The sequence below is a fragment of the Melanotaenia boesemani genome, chromosome 9, assembly GCF_017639745.1.
Source record: "Melanotaenia boesemani isolate fMelBoe1 chromosome 9, fMelBoe1.pri, whole genome shotgun sequence".
Classification (NCBI taxonomy): Eukaryota; Metazoa; Chordata; class Actinopteri; order Atheriniformes; family Melanotaeniidae; genus Melanotaenia; species Melanotaenia boesemani.
In genome coordinates, this window is record NC_055690.1 from 37551517 (window position 1) to 37572490 (window position 20974).

The 20974-nt window shown below is 44.6% G+C and overlaps 1 protein-coding gene and 1 long non-coding RNA gene across 4 annotated transcripts in view; one reads left to right on the forward strand and one right to left on the reverse strand.

Moving 5' to 3' along the window:
* The first annotated feature begins 383 nt into the window (after positions 1-383).
* On the forward strand, positions 384-20606 carry LOC121645653. The gene is made up of 3 exons (XR_006011475.1): positions 384-396; positions 3646-3650; positions 20526-20606. It is a non-coding gene; the product is annotated as an uncharacterized LOC121645653 (long non-coding RNA).
* atg16l1 (ATG16 autophagy related 16-like 1 (S. cerevisiae)) overlaps positions 9873-20974 on the reverse strand; it is a 58520-nt gene continuing 47418 nt past the window's right edge. For 2 of the 3 annotated variants that reach the window (XM_041994223.1, XM_041994222.1), the window contains exon 20: positions 15698-16323. In XM_041994223.1, the coding sequence (XP_041850157.1) occupies positions 16230-16323 (94 nt within the window). In that variant the 3' untranslated portion in view covers positions 15698-16229. Of the gene's footprint in view, positions 9887-15697; positions 16324-20974 lie in introns of those variants that run through there. The other variant, XR_006011470.1, reaches the window with a different exon arrangement.

A 20974-nucleotide genomic window follows, 5' to 3' on the forward strand; every position in this document is an offset into this window, starting at 1 on the left:
GGTGTCTGTCAGATTTAATTTCAGCCTGATTTTACTGGTTAAACTAACAAAACTAACTAATGAAGTAACAAATAACGAATGAAAATAAATAAATAAATGAATAAAAACAAAATAAATAACTGAAGATGTCTCCTGTCATCGGACCTGAAAGCTGGCAGACATGGTTTTGGTTCGGGTACCAGGAGAGTTCAAACTGGATAGAACGTCTCATTAAAAGTTGACATGAACTACATCCTGTCACCATCACTTCCTCCTGAACAGAACCTTCATGATCCAAATCCCTCTGGTTCTGTAAGTGTCCAGGCCAGTTTAGCTCTGATGGAGGTTCAGGTGGATGTTCTGAGAAGCTTCTGTTGGAGGCTCTGATTTAAAGCTATAATGTAGATTTTGATGGAGGTTCTGATGGAGGTTTTGATAGAGGGTCTAGTGTTGAAGGTTCTAAAGGAGGTTCTGATGGAGAAGTCAGAAGTAAGATAAATACTATTGGATCCAGTCTTTTATCTCAAGGACATGTTGATTTTAACAGAACTGAATCATTGTTTTTGTACTGAGTTTGTCCTGGTTGATGCAGATGTTTGGTCGAGTTTTCTCCCAACTAAACAACAACCTGCCTTTAGACCCGATTCCAACATCACAGTTAAAAACCTTTTATGGTTTCTTTGAGCCTGAGCTTTTAAACATAGTGAATTATTCTCCTCGGACGGATGTTTTCCCTGCTGTTCTGGTGGAGGTTGTGATGAAGCTTCTGATGGAGGTCCTGATGGAAGCTTTGATGGAGGCTGTGATGGAGTGTCTGATCAAGGAGAACTGGACCCGGGACCTCTGTGCTGGTGAAAGAGGAATCTGTCTGTCTGTCTCTTGCCAGAAGGTAAAAGTGACGTTGGCTAAGAGAATCCAGACTTATAAAACCTGCAACAAATTTCACCTTCACATGTTAGACTACCTGGAAATGTGCATCTGAACCAGCCTCGTATCCCACCGTGAGACACCCAGACCTGCTATACGTGGTCCAGGCGAAGCAGTGGACCATGGTCGATGCAAGTGAAGATGCTGCTGATCTACTAGGAAACCATGGCAACAAAGGAAACAAGAAAGTTGGTGGAGGCGAGTATTTGGTGGCCCAGGCGCAGCCACAAGGAAAAGACGTGGTATTTTTTTCTTTTTTCCAGTGACTGTGGGCATTATATTTGAGTTAGAAGCTGTAATGGCAAAATGATCCATACCTACCTCCACACAGTAAAGAATCCTTTAATTAATTCCTGGATCCAGACGGTGATCCGGATCATCCCCAAAATCTAATAACTTGTTCCTTTATTCCATTTCCAACATTTTCTCAACATTAAATCAAGGTTAAGGTGGTCGGACCTCATTGTGGAGACAGAAGAAAGACTTTCCTCCCATCTGCATCCAGAGGAGGAAGACCAGACCCGAGCTCACTCCCTGGACCAGAACATGGAGGAGAGACACCCTGACCTGGCCAAGACTCCAGATGGACCCGGTTAAGCTCTGCTACATGTTTCATGTCATGTCTGTGTCAACTATTTCTGCACATGTAGAGAAAACATCAGGCTGATGTGCTGCATCTTTCACTTCTTTCACAGCCAGGGGCTAAAGACGAGGAAGTCCTGACCCAACCAAGGACATGTGGTCCCAAGCTCCAGCTGTCCCCAGCACTAGTGTGTCCGATGGAAGTGGTGAGGTTCTCAGCGAAGCTTTACTCCAAACACAAAGTCCAGTCACATTAAAGGGCTACTGCACGCCACGGTTATAAAGGAGACCCCTGGTTAATGGACATCCAGACTGGTTCTTCAAAGATCCAGATGCTGATGTCCTGATGATCTCCTTTCTGATTGGTTGAAATTTACAACTGGGTTAGGTCAGCATCATTATCAGTATTGATTCCATATTGATGAAAACTTAAGACGTTGGCTGTGATCAGCAGGAAGAAGCTGATCCGATCAGCTGAGCTAGAGTCAGCAGTCCGAGTGCTGACAGCAGCACACACACACACACACACACACACACACACACACACACACACACACCAGGGGCCTCCTTTATCAACCGTGCATGTGCACTGAAGTGTGCATACCAACATTTTCACGTAAAGTTTGGGATTTATCAACTTGTACTTGTGTGTATGAAAACGTGTAAATTTAAGCACAACACCTAGTGGCAGAACAGTGGAACTGCAAGTAAAACGCAGTGTTCAGCAACCTCAGACGTTAGTGTGTAAACGTTCTCAGTGATGTTGTTTATAATTTGAATAACTGGTCTAACAGGTTATAGAGGCAGCTGTGGCAGGACAACCTGAACAAAAACTCATGCCATGGCTTATCTTGCACTACTGGAGGATTTATAGAAGCGTGTGCTCTGCAGGGAGGTGTTTTAATAGAGCGAACTGATCTGCTCAGAGTGGCTTCTCAGCAGGTACAGCAATGAGCAACCTGTTGGAGCGAGTGGTACAACACACAAGAGCCTTCCCAGTGCACATCCAGCTCCCGTCTACCCTGGCATTCCTGGCCTCTGGAACATTTCAGTGGGAGATTGGAGACATGCCGACGTGTGTATTTATATATAATGGATCATTTCCAGCTTTCTCAACATTCATTGGTGGAAAAAAGCAGGTGTACTGCTACGGGTTTGGCTCTGCAGCTAGCTTTTCATTTAAGAAATAAAGATTAATGGTCCATCCGTGTTGTGCCTTTGGATGTTCCAGTCGACATCCCAGGGATGGGATTGTATTTCCCAGACTGCTGCTGACCCCGAACAACTGAAACTGTCAGAGAGCTCTCAGCTGTTTAGCAGCTCTTTGTCGGTGGTAAGTTTATAGAAAATTGTGTTTCAAAGGCTTTCCAGATCTATTTAATCAATTACAAACAGCACCTGCTCACCAAAGTGCTTGACAGATAAAACAACAACAAGACAACCCAAAAAATTACAATAAAACAACAGTGAAAGTATCAACAAGCCGCAATTTCAGCTGGTGTTGAAGGCCGGGGAAAAGAGCTGCAATTTCAATCTGGACTTAAATTGACCTTTGGACTGAGAGGATCGGACAGACAGAGGAACACTGTTCCATAGTCTGGGTGCTGCTACAGAAAAGGTTTTGTCCCCTCTGGTCTTTAGCCTGGCCTTAGGAACAACAAATAAGGCTACTTAGATAAGGCAGACCCAGGGAATTTTAACACTTAAAAGCAATCAATAAAACCTTAAATTTTACCCAAAAGGCAACCGGAAGCCAATGAAGGATGCGCAGTATAGGGGTGATAGATTTACGTCTTTTGTTCTGGTCAGCAGACGGAGTTTTGAACTCTTTGTAAGGTTGCAGGAAGCTCTGGTCCAAACCCACATACAGAAAATTACAGTAGTCCTGACGAGATGTTATGAATGCATGTATTGCTCTTTCAAGTCCGCCTGAGGAAGATAGGATTTAATCTTTGCAAGAGTCCTCAGCTGGAAGAAACTGGCCTTGATAACAGCACTAATGTGTTTATCAAATTTAAACAGAGGATCAATTATCAAACCCAGATTTTTAACATATATAACATATATGCAGTGATGGGTGTAGAGACCTTTACTGGTGATACTCAGGTGATGAGCAGGTAGCCATAGGATGGAGAGGTAAAGTTCCACTTTTTCAAGCTCAGGTGATCTGCCCTCTAAGGACCTTGGTGTTCTCCAGTCTCTCCACTGTGCAGCCATTGATGCTGAGGGGAGTGTGCTCAGGTCATGACGGCCGGAAGTTGATAATCATGTCCCTCTTGTGTCGGCAGTGTAAATAACAGTGCACTGAGCACACGGCCTTGAGCAGCTCCAGTGCTCAGCGGGATGGAGCTGGAAGTGTTCTTTCTGATCTGGACTGACTGGGGTTAGGGTTAGAAGTCCTATTGTCAGAAAGTCCAGGACCCAGGACCAAACCAACTTTAATCATGTTTTCTTAGCTAACAAGCTGCAGTATATCTCCAAATGGCTTAAACCTAGCAGTCTGGATGAAACATGGTTAGATGTAGAGCAAGCATTGTGTGAGGATGTGTTTATCTCTGACCTGTCATTCATCAGCTCAACCATCAAAACACATAAGTGTTTTAAAAGCATCAATATCAGTTCCTCTTTAGTGTCTTGGTGGGATTTTCTAAAAATAACCAAATCCTCACTTTTTCCATGTAAGTTTACACCCCTCTGGAACAACCCTGACATCCTGCAAAACAAAAAGCTGATTAATTTCACTCAATGGAAAAATAAAGGAATAAAACAGAACATATAATAGAAAATGGAAACTTCTTGTCATTTAATATTCTCACTTCACAATATGGAATCAGTAACAAAACATTTTTAGAATATCACCAGCTTAAATCTATTATATGTAAAAAATATACCATTAATCAATTAAACTTACAGCTACCTGTTAGGGTGGCAGAATTCATGAATCTCAATGCCCCAAAGCTATTATCAAAAACATAGAGACTATTATCTAAACTAGATGACTCAATCTGTCTTCCAACTTCAAAATGGGAGGGTGACTTATCCAGTAACTTTAATAAAGATAAATGGTCACAAATATGTTTAAACACCTTTAAAATGACTAAGAATTCAAATATGCAACTAATACAATTCAGAATTCTGCATAGAACTCATTATACAGGACAAAGGATGTTCAGGATGGGTCTGTCACAATCAAACATCTGCACACACTGCAATGAAAACACACCAGATAACTATCTCCATGCCTTGTGGTCCTGCACACCTGTCCGCAGGTTCTGGCTTCAGGTATGTGTGGACATGTCAACATGGTTTAAATGTAATATTCCTACAATCCCCGCACTATGTCTACTAGGTGACTTGGGTGACATTAATATGGCAATTAACTCTGCACACATGATACACACAGCATTATGCATCGTAAAGAAAACTATCCTTGTGAACTGGAAAAACAAAAATAATCTGTGTATTCAGCAGTTTAGGAATCTCTTAGTAGACCACATCAGTAGTGAGACAAAGAACCATTTAGCTGGATTTCATTGCATCTGGTCACCTGTGATTGGCTCCATCACTTAGTGTAGGTGGAGGATTGTGACCTTGTCACTTTGGGGGTTGGATATTGGCGAGAGGGGTGCCCGATGGCTGTGGGTCCTTGGTGGTTTCCTGTGGGGGGATCTGGGCTGCTCCGCAGTGGGAGCGGCTCTCTGTCTGGCCCTATCAGGGGCTGTGGTGGGCCGGCTGTTGGGGTCGCCTTGTGGTGGTGGGTGGTGACCACTTGTAGGGCCTGGATCAGTGGGTGTCCGCCCTGGGCCAGGTAGCTGGGCTATTCTGGGGTGGGCTGGGTTCTGGTGCCTGTGGGTGGCCGCCCTCTCTTGGGTGTGGAGGGGACTGTATATGCTGGGGGGTCTGGGCCTGCCTGGATGTGCTGCCATGGTGTGGGTTGGTTGGTGCATGCCCTGGTGTCTGGTTGCCACCCTGGGAGGGTGTAGGAATTTGAATGGGGGCTGAGTGGGGTTCGGGGATTGTAGGGGGAGGTGCTGGGGTGTGAGACTGTTAGGTTTGCAGGGGTGGTGTTAGGGGGTGGCTACTTGGGCTCAAGCCACGGTTATTTTCTGAAAAGCTGAAAAGGATGAATTTAAAGCTGTGAAGCTGCTTCCTTCTAAACACAGAAGGAACAATATGTGATGAATATCAGCATCAGGTGAACAGACAGAAAGCAGGATGAGAATCTCACAGCTTCTAGATGGTGAGGAGAGAGAAATATTCACAATATGCACAATAACTTCCATCCATGCAGCTTCACTGCTTCATTATCCAGATTTCTGGCCTATAATTTCTCTAAACTTTCATTCTTAGCTTGACTGTTTAGCTTCACCTCTGCACCTGCAGCCTCCGCTACCGGGAGTTAAGGGTTAACATCTCGTTCCGGGTGTAGCGTCAGGTCTGTAGATGTAACTATAAACATGTGTGGTATCCACAGAAAGTCCAGAATCTCAGCTACCAGCTCAGTAAAACCATTTCTATCACCAACAAACACAGTTAAGACAACTTAATTAAAAGACCAGGTACACAAAGTCTGAAAAACATGTGAACACAGATGATGTTTCCCCATGAACACGAACAAATGACTCCTCTCCTGAAAGCTCACATCTCACAGATTCCACAGCTGGAAGTTTCATCTCGCTACGACCAAGATTCACCGAACCAGAGACAGAAGAAGACCCGATTTATGCTGCACGTTTATAAAAGTCAGAAAACATGTCTTACCTTTGCTGTCTGGCTTAAATTAAAACCACATTTATTAAAAAATAATAATAAATAAAAAGTTTCCCGTCCATAAAACACGATGTTCTACCATCTGCAGGTTTAGACAAACGTTGGTTCTTCTTCTTTCTTAGGTTCCAGACAGAAAACGTGTCTTCATGTTAATAAAGCTGCTCTGTCCTGATTCCATCATCACCGCGGCAGCAGGAAGGAAGACGTGGACGCCATGTTTCTGTGGTCAAAGCCAGCAGCCAGAAAAAAAAAAAAAAAACAATAACGCGTGATTAACACTTTAACCTACCCAGCCCTAGATATATAAACAAAAAATTACTATATATATGTATATACATATATGTATACACACACACACACACACACTCCTGAACAAAATCTTAGCACTGGGTTAGAAAGTATTTACATTTTGCAAAGGTGCATCAGAGTCGGGTTTTCAGTCGAGCTCCAACATGCAAAAAGAAGAAACAGGAGCAACACAATGCATAATTATACATTCTTAACAGCATCAATAAATTCAATGTATAGTTAGAACTCCAGCCAATGACCCATTTTACTAAAACATCCATCCATCCATCCATCCATTCATTTTCTTCCGCTTATCCGGAGTCGGGTCGCGGGGGCAGCTGCCTAAGCAGGGAAACCCAGACTTCACTCTGCCCGGCCACATTCACCAGCTCATCCGGAGGGATCCTGAGGCGTTCCCAGACCAGCCGAGAGATGTAGTCCGTCCAGCGTGTCCTGGGTCTTCCTCGGGGCCTCTTTCCGGTGGGAAGTGCCCAGAACACCTCATCAGGGAGGCGTTCAGGAGGCATCCTAACCAGGTGCCTGAGCCACCTCATCTGGCTCCTCTCGATGTGGAGGAGCAGTGGCTCTACTCTGAGCTCCTCCCAGATCACTGAGCTCCTCACCCTATCTCTAAGGTAGAGCCCGGCCACCCTGCGGAGAAAACTCATTTCGGCTGCTTGTATACGCAATCTTGTTCTTTTGGTCACTACCCACAGCTCGTGACCATAGGTGAGGGTAGGAACGTAAATTGACCGGTAAATCGAGAGCTTTGCCTTTTGGCTCAGCTCCTTCTTCACCACGACAGACCGATGCAGAGTCCGCATCACTGCGGACACCGCACCGATCCGCCTGTCGATCTCCCGCTCCATTCTTCCCTTACTCCTGAACAAGATCGTGAGATACGTAGACTCCTCCACTTGGGACAGGACCCTATTGCAGACCCGGAGAGAGCACTCCACCCTTTTCCAGCTGAGGACCATGGTCTCAGACTTGGAGGTGCTGATTCTCATCCCAGCCGCTTCACACTCGCTGTGAATCGCTCCAGTGAGAGCTGAAGATCAAGGCCCGACAAAGCCAACAGAACAACATCATCTGCAAAGAGCAGAAACCCGATCCTGAGGTCACCAAACCAGATCCCCTCAACACCTCGGCTGCACCTAGAAATTCTGTCCATAAAAGTTATGAACAGAATCGGTGACAAAGGGCAGCCTTGGTGGAGTCCAACCCTCACTGGAAACAGCTCTGATTTACTGCTGGCAATACGGACCAAGCTCTGACACCGGTCGTACAGGGACCGGACAGCTCGTACAAGCGCGTCTGGTACTCCATACTCCCGGAGTACCCCCCACAAGAGTCCCCGGGGGACACGGTCGAATGCCTTCTCCAAGTTATCAGCATACAGTCTTATGTTTGTCTTTCTCAGAACACATAAACAACCTTTAGAACAACGCAGACACCTCAGACTCATAACATTCATGTTTTTCCAACAATAAATTGTGGTCGATTAAATCAAATCCTGTAGAAAAATCCAACAGCACCAGCTACTTTCTTTTATCAATTTCCCTTCGCCACTCACCCATCTTCAAGTCAGAGCTGATATGGTGGGGTGACTCGTGATGTGATGCACGTTCAAACGTCTTTATTAAATCATTCAAAGAAAAGTAGTTTGTAATTGGTTCAAATATGACATGTTCTATAATTTTACTTTGTACTGGTAAGAGACCGATTGGACGGCCGTTTGCTCCTGAACATGCCAGTTTCTTGTTTTTTGGTGGTGGATTATCTTGGCACGCAGTTGGAAAGTTGGAAAAACATAATATGACAGAGATGGTGCAACTTTCTCTGCAACTATTTTTAGTAGCTTACCATCGAGACTATCAATGCCTGGAGGTTTATTTTACATGTTTTAAATAAATTTTCTACTGTCTTTATACTTTATCAAATTGAAATGAACATTATCTTTAATAATTTTATTTTTTATTAGGAGGTTAGACATGTTAATATTATCAATAGGAGGTATTAACTTTATTTATGAAATATTAGTTTAGATGGAATTCATTGTCAGGTGGTCGAGTGAGGAAACAACCATCCACTTCTAGAAATGATGGTGTTTGATTTGATTTTTTACCATCAGTTCATTTTTCAATTTTCATAAAATATTTTCTAGTTTATTCTTTTTAATTTCGTAACAGTTTCTAAATTTGCGATATATAATCCAGTCGGACTCGTATCCTGTTAGTCTCGCCGTTTTCTTTGCTTATCTCGTTGTTTCATGTGTTCTTTGGTTTCTTGATCTAACCAGGGTGTATGTGAACTTCGGACTGTAAATTTTCTGAGAGGGGCGTGTTTGTCAACTACCGGCAACAAAATTTCTTCAGAATTGTTCAAAGCCACGACTGGATTACATTCTTTCAAAATTTCCTCCCAAGTCGGGTTTTTAATCTCCTCTTTAAAGGGTTTTTAACATCTTATCTGATCTTTTAAATATTACTTTGGAATTTTTGCTTTCTTTTCTACGGCCACCATGCTATGATCACTACAACCAACGGCACTGAAAAAGTTGTGTGACATTGTTCAGGAGCATTTGTGAAAAGAAGTGTGGTGGGAAAGACATCCATCCAACAGGTGCAACCCATCTGAGTGACTGCAGATCAGCCGGCTGGGTGTCTGCTCTTTAGTGTGTGGTTTCTTCTCTCCTGGGGGTTGGTTGGCAGTGGACGTGTCGGGTCTTGCCAGGAGATCTTTATTGAGGATCTCGTGTCATTACTGTGACCTGTTTTCGGCAATGTTTTTTTGTCTTTGGGTGACAGCTGCTTCGTCTGCAGTGTGGCAGTTTGTCAGCCGTGGTTTGGGCAGCCTGTATTAGCTGTGCCTCGTTAGGTGGACTCTCCCCTTTCAGCTGCTGCAGTGCCTGGGTGTCGGGCCGGGTTAGTGTAGTAGTAGTAGTAGATAATGTCTGTAGCCGCTTGGACACGTTTACACCCGACTCTTTTGCATGCAGATATGTGGTGTTAGTTTGCAGCGGTTTGCAGTGTAATCGTGCGGTTTTGGTTTGGTTTGCTATTAGGGCCAGTTACCTAAGTGGATCCTCCGCCTTGGTGGTGTGCGGGTATAGTTCAGGTGGGAGTAAACTGGTTCTGAGTTGGACAACAGGAGGAGAATATGGGGATGGTCCCTCATTGTATTTAATAAATTGAGTTAAAAGTTTACGTTGTTTGTTCTTATTGGATTTACGGTACACAGCCCCCCTGGTAACAAGTAAATAACATAATAAAGCTGTTCTTTTTCTATCTGTATTTAAACTAAAACAGCACCTAGAAACCAAACCTCCAACACAAACCTCGTTTTCATCTACTACAACAAAACACATGCACGTAAACCAGCAAAATACGTAGACTCACCACTGGATTTAATGTAAATGTGTAGAACAGAAAAGGGCAGGGCTAACGGTTTAGTACAGCTAGCTTAACCTTCGAAGTATCAAGTACTGTCACGAATGATCTGCCTAACGTTCATTTCATTTTTAAGACAGCGTTTAGGTTACTTGTGGTTTACCTGTTTCATGTGTTGGCCCAGAGCTTTCCACAACTGAAGAGTTTCTTCCTTCTTCAAATAAAACGTCTGACGTCCATTTTTGACCGCTGATGATGAGTTCAGGGATAAAACGCTGACTGTCAGCCAACACGGAGGATTCCCGCTTCCAGAAAATTCCTCTGTGACTGGTCATATTGTACGTGTGTTGCATTCACAGAAGCCAGGAAATTACAAAACTACCATCTTCTTTAATGTCATAATGCGACTGAGAGAATGTAAACTTCTTTCTTCTGGGGTGAAAAAACATTCGGGGCTTGATGTGAAATGTTTGGGGCTAGAGCCCTAACCCTTCTATCTCTTCCATGTGCATGTTCATTTTACTGGAAATGTAAACGGACCCCCCAAAAAATTAGATTCAACTCTATTGTCATCACACATGTACAGGTACATGGCAACGAAATGCAGTTTAACATCTAACCAGAAGTGCAAAAGCAGCAAGTGCAGATATAAATTAAACATGTACACGGTCTGTTATGAGAATATCTTAGTGATTTATAGGGACTATGAACATATTATCCAGATTAATATGGGTTTTAAATATAGTCAACTATGAACAGAAACTATCAACATAATTTATAGGATGAAATATGCAGATGATAAAATGCTTTACAAAGCTACAGGTGGAATGACATGAAATATTGCAGTAATATAAGCAGTAGCTACCTAGGATTGCTAAAACTAGTGATATGCGTGAGTGCAGGATAATCAAGTGGTACAGTGGTGGCAGAGTACAGTTTATGGTCTAAGGAGGAATGGGGGTGGGCAGTGAAGTTGTGTGTTGGGGTCAGCAAGAGTTCAGTAAGGACACAGTTCTGGGGAAGAAGCTATTCTTCAGTCTGCAGATCCTTGTCCAAAAGCTCCTGAAGCGCTTGCCCGAGGGCAGTAGGGAAAACAGTCTATGGGCAGGGTGGGAGAATGCTGCGAGCTTGTTTCAGACAGCGTTTCTTCTGGACGTCCTCGATGGCTGGAAGTGGAGTTCCTGCGATGTGTTGGGCAGTTTTCACCACCCGCTGCAGTGCCTTGAGCTCTGCGATCAAGCAGCTTACAAACCAGACTGTGACACAGTTTGTTAGGATGCTTTCGATCACACAGCGGTAAAAGTTCACCAGGATGTCTGAAGACAGGTGATTCTTCCTCAGTATCCTCATGAAGAACAGGCACTGGTAAGCTTTTTTTGACTGGAGGTGTTGGTGGTCCAGGACAGGTCCTCTGAGATGTGGGTCCCCAGGAACTTGAAGTTGGAGATCTCCAAGTTTAGTGATTAACTTGGAGGGAATGACGGTGTTGAATGCTGAGCTGACATCAGTAAACAGTAATCTATGTGTTGCTGTTGTCCAGCGTTATGGAAACGGCATCATTGATGCTCCTGTTGCTGCATTAGGCAAACTGGTGTGGATCCAGTGTGGGTGGGAGGGAGTTCTTCAGGTGTACCAGGACCAGCCGCTGAAAGCCCTTCATAATGATGGATGTGAGGGATACTGGGTGGTTGTCATTGAGGCAAACCGGGTTGGAGTGTTTCGGCATGATGGATGTAGTTTTGAAGCATGTTGGCACAACTGCATGGGCAAAGGACAGGTTGAAAATGTCCGTGAAGATCCCAGCAAGCTGCTCTGCACATGCTTTGAGCACACGTCCAGGGATGCCGTCAGGACCAGCAGCCTTGCTTGGACTGATCCGGCTCAGCGCTGTGTAGACATCAGTGGAGGACAGTGTGAGGGCTGGTGGTCTGCTGACAGTGTGGTCTTTGTTTTTGTTGTCCCTCTCGAAGCGAGCATAAAAGTCATTAAGCTCATTCAGGAAGTAGGTGTCCATGGCTGTGGGGGTGGGGCTGCTGGGTTTGTAGTCTGTGATGGCCTGAATACCTTGCCACATACGTCTGGGGTCACAGTTGGAAAATTGACCCTCTATCTTGAGTTTGTAGCAGTACTTGGCCTTTTTGATGCCCCTTCTCGGGTTTGCCCTGGATGTGCTGTAGGCCTGTGCATCCCCTGATCTGAAGGCAGTGTTACGGGCCTTCAGCAGGAGCCACACCTCCTTGTTCATCCATGGCTTCTGATTAGGGTACGTGGTGGTGATATAGTCCAGAATAGAGGAAATATAAATGTCCGTGTGTGAGTCGCCGGTGACCTGGGGAGCAAACAAAGTCCAGTCTGTGTGTTGAAACCTGTCCTGGAGTGCAGAGTCTTTTTCTGGCCACACTCTGATGGTCCTCACTGATGGTCTGACACGGTTAATGAGGGGTGAATATTTGGGAGTGAGGAACAAAGAAAGGGGGTCTGATTGTCCTCGGTGGGGGAGGGGGGGGGCACATTGTAGGCACTCGCCACGTTAGAATAAACATGGTCCAAAGTTTTCTCTGGTGTTGCAGGAGACATGTTGGTGGAATTTGGGGAGCACTGTCTTTAGGTTTGACCCGCAACAATAAATGCAGCCTCTGGGTGGGCAGTCTGTTGTTTGCTAACAGCCGTATGAAGTTCGTTCATTGCAAGCTTGGCGTTAGCATCCGGGGGAATATAACCTGCTGTTACGATGGTGGATGTGAACTCCCGTGGCAGATAAAATGGTCTACACTTAACCAGCTGAACAGTGTTTGAGCACTAAGCCCTGCAGCGTGAACGTAGCCTAAGTTTATACTAGTATTTGTATTATAGAGAATTTCACTTATTTTGTGTCATTTATTCCTGATGCTATTCATGTTTACATGTGCAATTTTTAGTCCTTTATTATGTAATGTGGTTTTTTTTGTAGAAGTTTCAACCATAGGGTGTGAGAAAGAGATCTTGAGGAGTAACGCTGATCAGACATGCCGTTAAGTGTCCATAACCGGCTGGACTGCTGCTGCGAGGGTGGATGACCAGTTCATCCTGTCTGAGGAATGCAGTGTCTCCTCTCTGTCCTGCTGCTCGTCAAGTTCTTTTCTTTTTTGCCTAACTGAATCTGTGAAGTCCTCATTTATGAAGATGTTAGTTCCTCTCAGGTTTTTGAAATTTATTTGCTCACCTTCCTTCTGTGAAAATGAGTAGTTAAAACAGTTCACCTAGGCCGGATTTGAACAGATCCAGAGCGGTTGTTCCCTCCTTTGTGTCATTCCCAGCACGGCCCTCATCACAGTGAGGATCCCTCTTTTATACCATAAGCCCCTCCCACTAGGCTCAATTCCCAAAACAAACATACAAAAAAACAAAAAAGACTTTGCCAACATTTATTTCCCCCAAATTAATGCCAACACAAAACACCTTGAAACCCAAGTCACATGATCCAGGAACCTGATCAAGGTCTTTGTATTTAGGGACAGAAAACTCCTGGTCGCATGCCACACTCCGCGACAACTGGTGAATGTGTGCGTGAAATGACTGCCTAAAGGTAAGAGTGGCCATCCTTGCTATGCTACACATACAGAAAAGAGGTGATGAAAATATAAAAGAAATAACGATTTTCATCTCTAGCAACGACAGAGGAAGAGAGAAAAGGTGACGTGTGTGTGTGTGTTTGCATGGACGTGTGCATGTGCTGGTGACAGTCGGGGCGGAGGCGCTGCTTCCTGACATCATGCACCTGCACCAAAGCGTTTGCTGAAGTCCGGACTTTTCAGATCAGGATAGGACCGCTGCTTCACCTCCTCCGACCGGGTTGTGGGATTTTTATAGGCCTTACTGGTTCGTGCTGTGAGGGCAGCAATGGTTGCAAACTGGGGCACAAACCTGCGGTACCAGCCATCTGATCCAAGGAAAGACCGTACCTCTTTCTTGGTACGTGGGCAGGGGCAGTTCTGAATCGCCTCCAGTTTATTGACTTGGGATCGCACTTCTCCACCCAGGTACCGTGTCTCCTGGTGTCCCCACTCACATTTTGCACTATTCAGTGTCAGTCCAGCTTTCTGAATTTTCCCAGAACCAACGGTAAATGTTGGACATGCTCCTCCCACATATTGCTGAAGACCACAACATCATCCAGATAAGCTGCACTGCAAAAGTTACAGCCTTGGAGAACCCGGTCCATCAACCTCTGGAAGGTGGCTGGGGCACCGTGTAGTCCAAACAGCATCACTGTGAACTGATAAAGCCCTGTTGGTGTTTGGAACGCGGTGTACGGCCGGCATGGCTTCTCCAGCAGCACCTGCCAGTACCCTTTGCATAGGTCCAGAGTGGAAATGTACTTGGCCGCTCCAATCTTTTCCAGCAACTCATCGATTCTCGGCATGGGATAGGCATCACATTCGGAGACTGAATTGAGCTTTCTAAAATCGAAGAGACCCATCCGTCTTGAAGATGATAACTATTGGACTGGACCACTCAGAATCACTCCAAGCTTTAGCATCTCGTCCACCTCCAGCCAGACATTCTGCACCAGGTGTTGTGGAACACGGTAGGGCCGTTGGCGAATAAGACGTCCATATTTAAGGTGGATCAGATGTTTGACTGAGGTGGTTTTCCCCGGGTTGGCAGCAAATACTGGTGAAACTGCCCGAAAGACCTGGTGGAGCTGTACGGCCTGCTCTGATGCAAGATGGTTCAGTTCAGGATTAACCTTGGTGCGTGAGACTCCGGGTCCAACCTCGTCAGCACCAGTGCCTTCACAGACCCCGAATTGGATTCTCCTTCCACTTCTTCAAGAGACTGGTGTGGTACGTCTGTTTTGGTCTTTTCTTGACTGGGTGATGAACCTCTTATGTGACAGAACCCATCCTCTGGATGACGGGGTATGGCTGCTCCGTGACAACCTGATGGCTGCTGGTGGATCCTGGGCCTGATTGTTGAGGTGTGAGGCTGTGAATGGAGCTCAGCTCTGCTGCTGCGTGGGTGATGTCGGACAGCTCATAGTTCCTGGAGCTGCGGGGAAATTCCTTCAGTTTTCGGTCAGACAAGTGGAGAGCTCCACTCGCGGCAGCCTCCTCCAGAGCCGTCTCCACGCACCGGCTGACCGCTACGCTGGCGGCTGCTTCTCCTCTTCGACTGTTCAGGTCTGCAAGACGTCCAAACCCAGTCTCGTCTTGGAAGCTTCTAGAAAACTTCTAGAACAGAAAAGAATAGAACAGAATATAATAAAACAAAATAGAATGGAATATAACAATAGAATAAAATAAAACAAAATAGAACAGAACACAATAGAATAGAATAGAAGAAAGCAGGCGTACTGGTACCGGTTCGGCTGCTATGGGAGCTTTTTGTGTAAAAATAAATAAAGGTCCATCTGTGTCGTATCTGTGGATGTTCCCGTCCACATCCTGACGATGGGATTGTATTTTCCAGACTCGTTGTTCCTGAACGAGCCGTCAGACCAGATACCTGGAAGCTGTCGGAGACTCTGCTGTTAGCAGCACTTTGTCGGTGGGAAGTTTATAGAAAATTTTGTTTGTACACTTTCCAAGTCGAGTCATGGTGGGCTGCAACTGTCCATGGACCAGGTGGCTGTAAATGTCAAGGTAAATGAGGTAGCAACATCTCCGTCGGCCGCATGTTTTAAGAGTTTCTTTTAACCAGGAAAATAGGGTTAGGGTTAACCCTAAGACATATTTTCAGCACCAACAACACGTTTATTTTTTTAATCCTTTTTTTTCCTTCAAATATCCGTCTGACCTCATCAGAGCTGAATTGGTTTGGAAAGTGTTCAGTCCGCTAGCGCCGTCCCTGCTGAGGAACAGTTAATAGTCACCATAGCAGAGCTGGTCCCAGCTAGCTTTCTGCCTCCCAACATGGCGGCGGAAACGATGGGAACGGAAATGCTCTGTACACTAAACAGCAGCGGCCCAGAAACACCAGATATGAATCCATCCAGAGCAGCTGAACAATTCTTGTTCTCCTTCTGGTCCTGCTTTCAAAACACAGAGTTGTCTCATTCAATAAAACTTTATTGTCCTTCAGCTTGTTGACAGAGCCCCTTCTGCTGTCATTTTAAAACAACACAACATTTAAAAGATCTGAGGCCAAAAACACATAAAACACCAGGACCAGTCCACCCTGACTAGTCCACCTGGAAGACCAGTCCACCACAAAGTCCATATTGAAGTCCAGTCCACCATAATTAAGAGTCCTTTGGTTGCTGGGACAATGACCCCACCCACTGAAGTCCTGCTCTGAGTGTCCAGCCAATCAGAGATCAGACCATAGGATGGCCCGGCTTCCCTTCTCCACACTGATGACATAGGTTCCCGACGGAGACCAGGACACCGAGTTGATGGCAGAACTGGAGACAACAGAAAAACCAGGACACATCAGAACGTCAGTTCAGAATAGGGCAACATGATTATGACCAAAATAATAATCACAATTATTTTGATCAATATTGTAATCTCGATTAATAATCACGATTAATAATCACGCGCAATAATCACGATCAATAATCACGTGCAATAATCACGATTAATAATCACGATTAATAATCACGATCATTCACCATGTTTGGAAAAACATGTATTTTTATTGCATTAATTATAAACAAACTGTGGCAACAATTTTTAGTGAAAAATTCAACTTTAAATTAGAATAGATGATAAATAATACAAAAAAATACATTTACCATTAATTTTTGAGAAGGTAATGTAAATTATGGGGCTACAAAAGATGCTAAATTAAGAGCCATTCGGGAGCCAAAAGAGCCGAACGTCCCATCACTAGTATTTAAAGTGGTAATGGATGTTACGTGGAGAGGGATGTCGCGAGAAAGGCAAAAATTGATGAAAAGACAACCTAAAAACAGCAAAACAGCAAATAGAAAAAAAAAGAAAAACAAATACAATTTAATTCTTCAATCAATATTTTCTTGTTTTTTTTTTTAGTTTAATTATATTAAGTGTAATTTGTTTTGTAGGAGTCTGGAACAAGTCACTTTTGTAACTTTTTAAATATTTCCTCCACACTCTTCATTAACAGACGTTACTGTGACGGTAAAACCAGCAGGATCCTCCAGCAGCAGCTTTTACGTTTCATTTCCAGCCTGGTCATGAAACAGAGCTGAACGTCGTCTGAATGCAGCAGCTGCTGCTGCGAGAAGACCAAGCCTCGTATGAGAGGGTCTGCACAGCACCGCTCCTCGTTGGGAAGATAAACTCCCTTCATTCACCTCTGTCTCCAAAAGTCTCCAATAACCAGAAAAACCCACTAGAGGGTCTGAAAACTCGCTAAATACAGCCACAAAGTCGCTACGTTGGTAACACAACTAGCTGCTGACTATAAGTGGCGCTCCTTCTTCTCGAGGCAGCGTATTGAAGCCTTGGCCTTTGGCACCCCCTGGTGGTTGGCAGACTAGCATTTTTAATGTAAACATCGTTGATGATCAGGTTCATTTAATTGGGGCCACCAAAATCGCGAACATGATCAAAATCTGATTAATTGTGCAGCCCTGGCCAGAACCACTTCTGGGTCAGAACCAGTCACTGAAGAAAAGGCCCGGGACTGGATCCAGGTCCAGGTCCATGTTCATGACCAGGTTCAGAATCCACGTTCAAGGCCAGGTTACGGACCAGGAGCCTCATTTATCAAGCTGAGCGTAGCAACGTAAACTACAGGTGGCGTCTGCAGCAAACTTCAACTTCCAGATTTATCAAAGTGTGCACACATTGTGTGCAGAATTATTAGGCAAATGAGTATTTTGACCACATCATCCTCTTTATGCATGTTGTTCTACTCCAACCGGTACAGGCTTGAAAGCCTACTACCAATTAAGCATATCAGGTGATGTGCATCTCTGTAATGAGAAGGGGTGTGGTCTAATGACATCAACACCCTATATCAGGTGTGCATAATTATTAGGCAACTTCCATTCCTTTGGCAAAATGCGTCAGAAGAGAGATTTGACGGACTCTGAAAAGTCAAAAATAGTGAGATGTCTTGCAGAGGGATGCAGCACTCTTAAAATTGCCAAGCTTTTGAGGCGTGATCATCGAACAATCAAGCGTTTCATTCAAAATAGTCAACAGGGTCGCAAGAAGCGTGTTGAAAAAACAAGGCGCAAAATAACTGCCCATGAACTGAGGAAAATCAAGCGTGAAGCTGCCAAGATGCCATTGGCCACCAGTTTTGCCATATTTCAGAGCTGCAACATCACTGGAGCGCCAAGAAGCACAAGGTGTGCAATACTCAGGGACAAGGCCACGGTAAGGAAGGCTGAAAAACGACCACCACTGAACAAGACACACAAGATAAAACGTCAAGACTGGGCCAAGAAATATCATAAGACTGATTTTTCTAAGGTTTTATGGACTGATGAAATGAGAGTGAGTCTTGATGGGCCAGATGGATGGGCCCGTGGCTGGATCAGTACAGGGCAGAGAGCTCCACTCCGACTCAGACGCCAGCAAGGTGGAGGTGGGATACTGGTATGGGCTGGCATCATCAAAGATGAGCTTGTGGGACCTTTACGGGTTGAGGATGGAGTCAAGCTCAACTCCCAGTCCTACTGCCAGTTTCTGGAAGACACCTTCTTCAAGCAGTGGTACAGGAAGAAGTCAGCATCGCTCAAGAAAAACATGATTTTCATGCAGGACAATGCTCCATCACACGCATCCAAGTACTCCACTGCGTGGCTGGCCAGAAAAGGTCTAAAAGAAGAAAAAATAACGACATGGCCTCCTTGTTCACCTGATCTTAACCCCATAGAGAACCTGTGGTCCCTCATCAAATGTGAGATCTACAGGGAGGGAAAACAGTACACCTCTCTGAACAGGGTCTGGGAGGCTGTGGTTGCTGCTGCACGCAATGTTGATCGTGAACAGATCAAGACACTGACAGAATCTATGGATGGCAGGCTTTTGAGTGTCCTCACAAAGAAAGGTGGTTATATTGGTCACTGATTTGTTTTTGTTTTGTTTTTGAATGCCAGAAATGTATATTTGTAAATTTTGAGTTGTTATATTGGTTTCCCTGGTGAAAATAAATAAGTGAAATGGGTATATATTTGGTTTTTGTTAAGTTGCCTAATAATTATACACAGTAATAGTCACCTACACACACAGATATCCTCCTAAGATACTAAAACTAAAAAAGCCCCACTCCAACTTCCAAAAATATTCAGCTTTGATATTTATGAGTCTTTTGTGTTCATTGCGAACATAGTTGTTGTTCTATAATAAAATTAATCCTCAAAAATACAACTTGCCTAATAATTCTGAACACCCTGTACACACGTCCTCCACCTGTTTCTGTTTATAAACCAGAACCAACTCTAAAGTGGCGCAGGTGAGGGACGCCTTGCCCCGCCCACATGGTGGCTATAAAAGGTCAGGTGGACGCCTGTAATACATATTCATCACATCATTTCCATGATGGCTCGGGAGGGAAAAAGAGGGAAGAAGAGGAATTTTTCGGGGTGTGAGACAGAGATCCTGATGGAGCACGTTGGAAAAGGTAAAAATGTGTAACTGGTGGACACGGCGTGGACGTTACTGGTGTCAGAAAGACAGAATAGTGGCAGCAGGTGGAGACGCTGTCATCACGGCGTCAGAAGGAAGAAACACCAGAGGAGTCAGAACGTACGGATGGATATCTCAGTCGGTAGAACATCTGTCTGCGATGCGGGAGATCGAAGTTCGATTCCCAGAGTGGAGAAAAGTATCTGCTAAATGACAGTAATGATGCCGGGAATTTGTTTTAATTTATAAAATGAACATGTACAGAAACATCTGAGACTGGTAGCCGTTTATTTAGTGGTAAATAATGTTTCTTTTAGTTCCTAGGTGCACCAGGGTGGGCGGGGCTCCAGCTGGGTGGGCGGGGCTCCAGCTGGGTGGGTGGGGCAGAGGGACACCATCACCGCTATGGGGATGGGTGGTGTCTACATCAAAGCCGAAAAAGTCACTTCCGTGTCCAAACAAAATGGCGGTATAATGGTACAGTGCTCTGTCCCTTGTTGTAATAAGAGAAATGATGTCAATAAAACGCTATGTTACTACAGCTTTCCTCTGGATGAAAACGAGAAGAGATGAATTAAACTGATACCGTAAGTTTGATCTGTAATCATGAAAAATACATTTAAGTGTAGGCTAGCACCAGCAGCTATCATCAGCTAGCTAGCATTTTTAGCTATTATTTGGGCTAAACGTTAGCCTAGATAATGTTACCTATTATTTTACGACTTCTATTTTTTGATCGCCTCTTAGTTCTTTTTTATTTTTATTCCAGGTGTAAAGATTTGGATGGATGGCATTTTCCACATGGCAAAGCAGCCAGGCCGACACGTTTGCCTGGCATGAGGGAAAGGCCTTCCCTGACCACACCAGCCATCCAACCAAATACAAAAAGAAAATGCTCCCTGTGACTGTAGAGGACGAAGGAACAGCTGAACCCTGACACTGCTCAAAAGACCCCTGGTACTTCAAGCACAGAAAGTACAGAAGTACAGAAAAGAAAATGACAAACTGAAGAAAGAATTGGAGAAACAAACATTTTCAGACTGAATTGTGGTGACGTAGACCTCTCTACAAGGTTTAACTGCTGCTGTGCCGCAGTCACCAACATCTTCGCCACCATTTCCAGTGCTGTACGACATTTTGTATGTTGGTATGATGGAAAACAAACCTTGTCGGCTTGTACTAGACCAAGGGTGCCCAAGTCTGGTCCTCGAGATCTACCATCCTGCAACTTTTAGATGCAACCCTTCTCCAACACACTTGAATCAAATGTCATCTGCATGTCATTCAGTGCTGCAGAGGCCTGGTAACGAGCCAGTCATTTGATTCAGGTGTGTTGGAGAAGGGTTGCATCTAAAAGTTGCAGGATGGTAGATCTCGAGGACCGGACTTGGGCATCCCTGTACTAGACTGTACTGGACTGGCTGTCTCAACACAGAAAGTATGGACACTATGGTCACCTACAGTCCTTACAAAGGCTGCACCACGCTG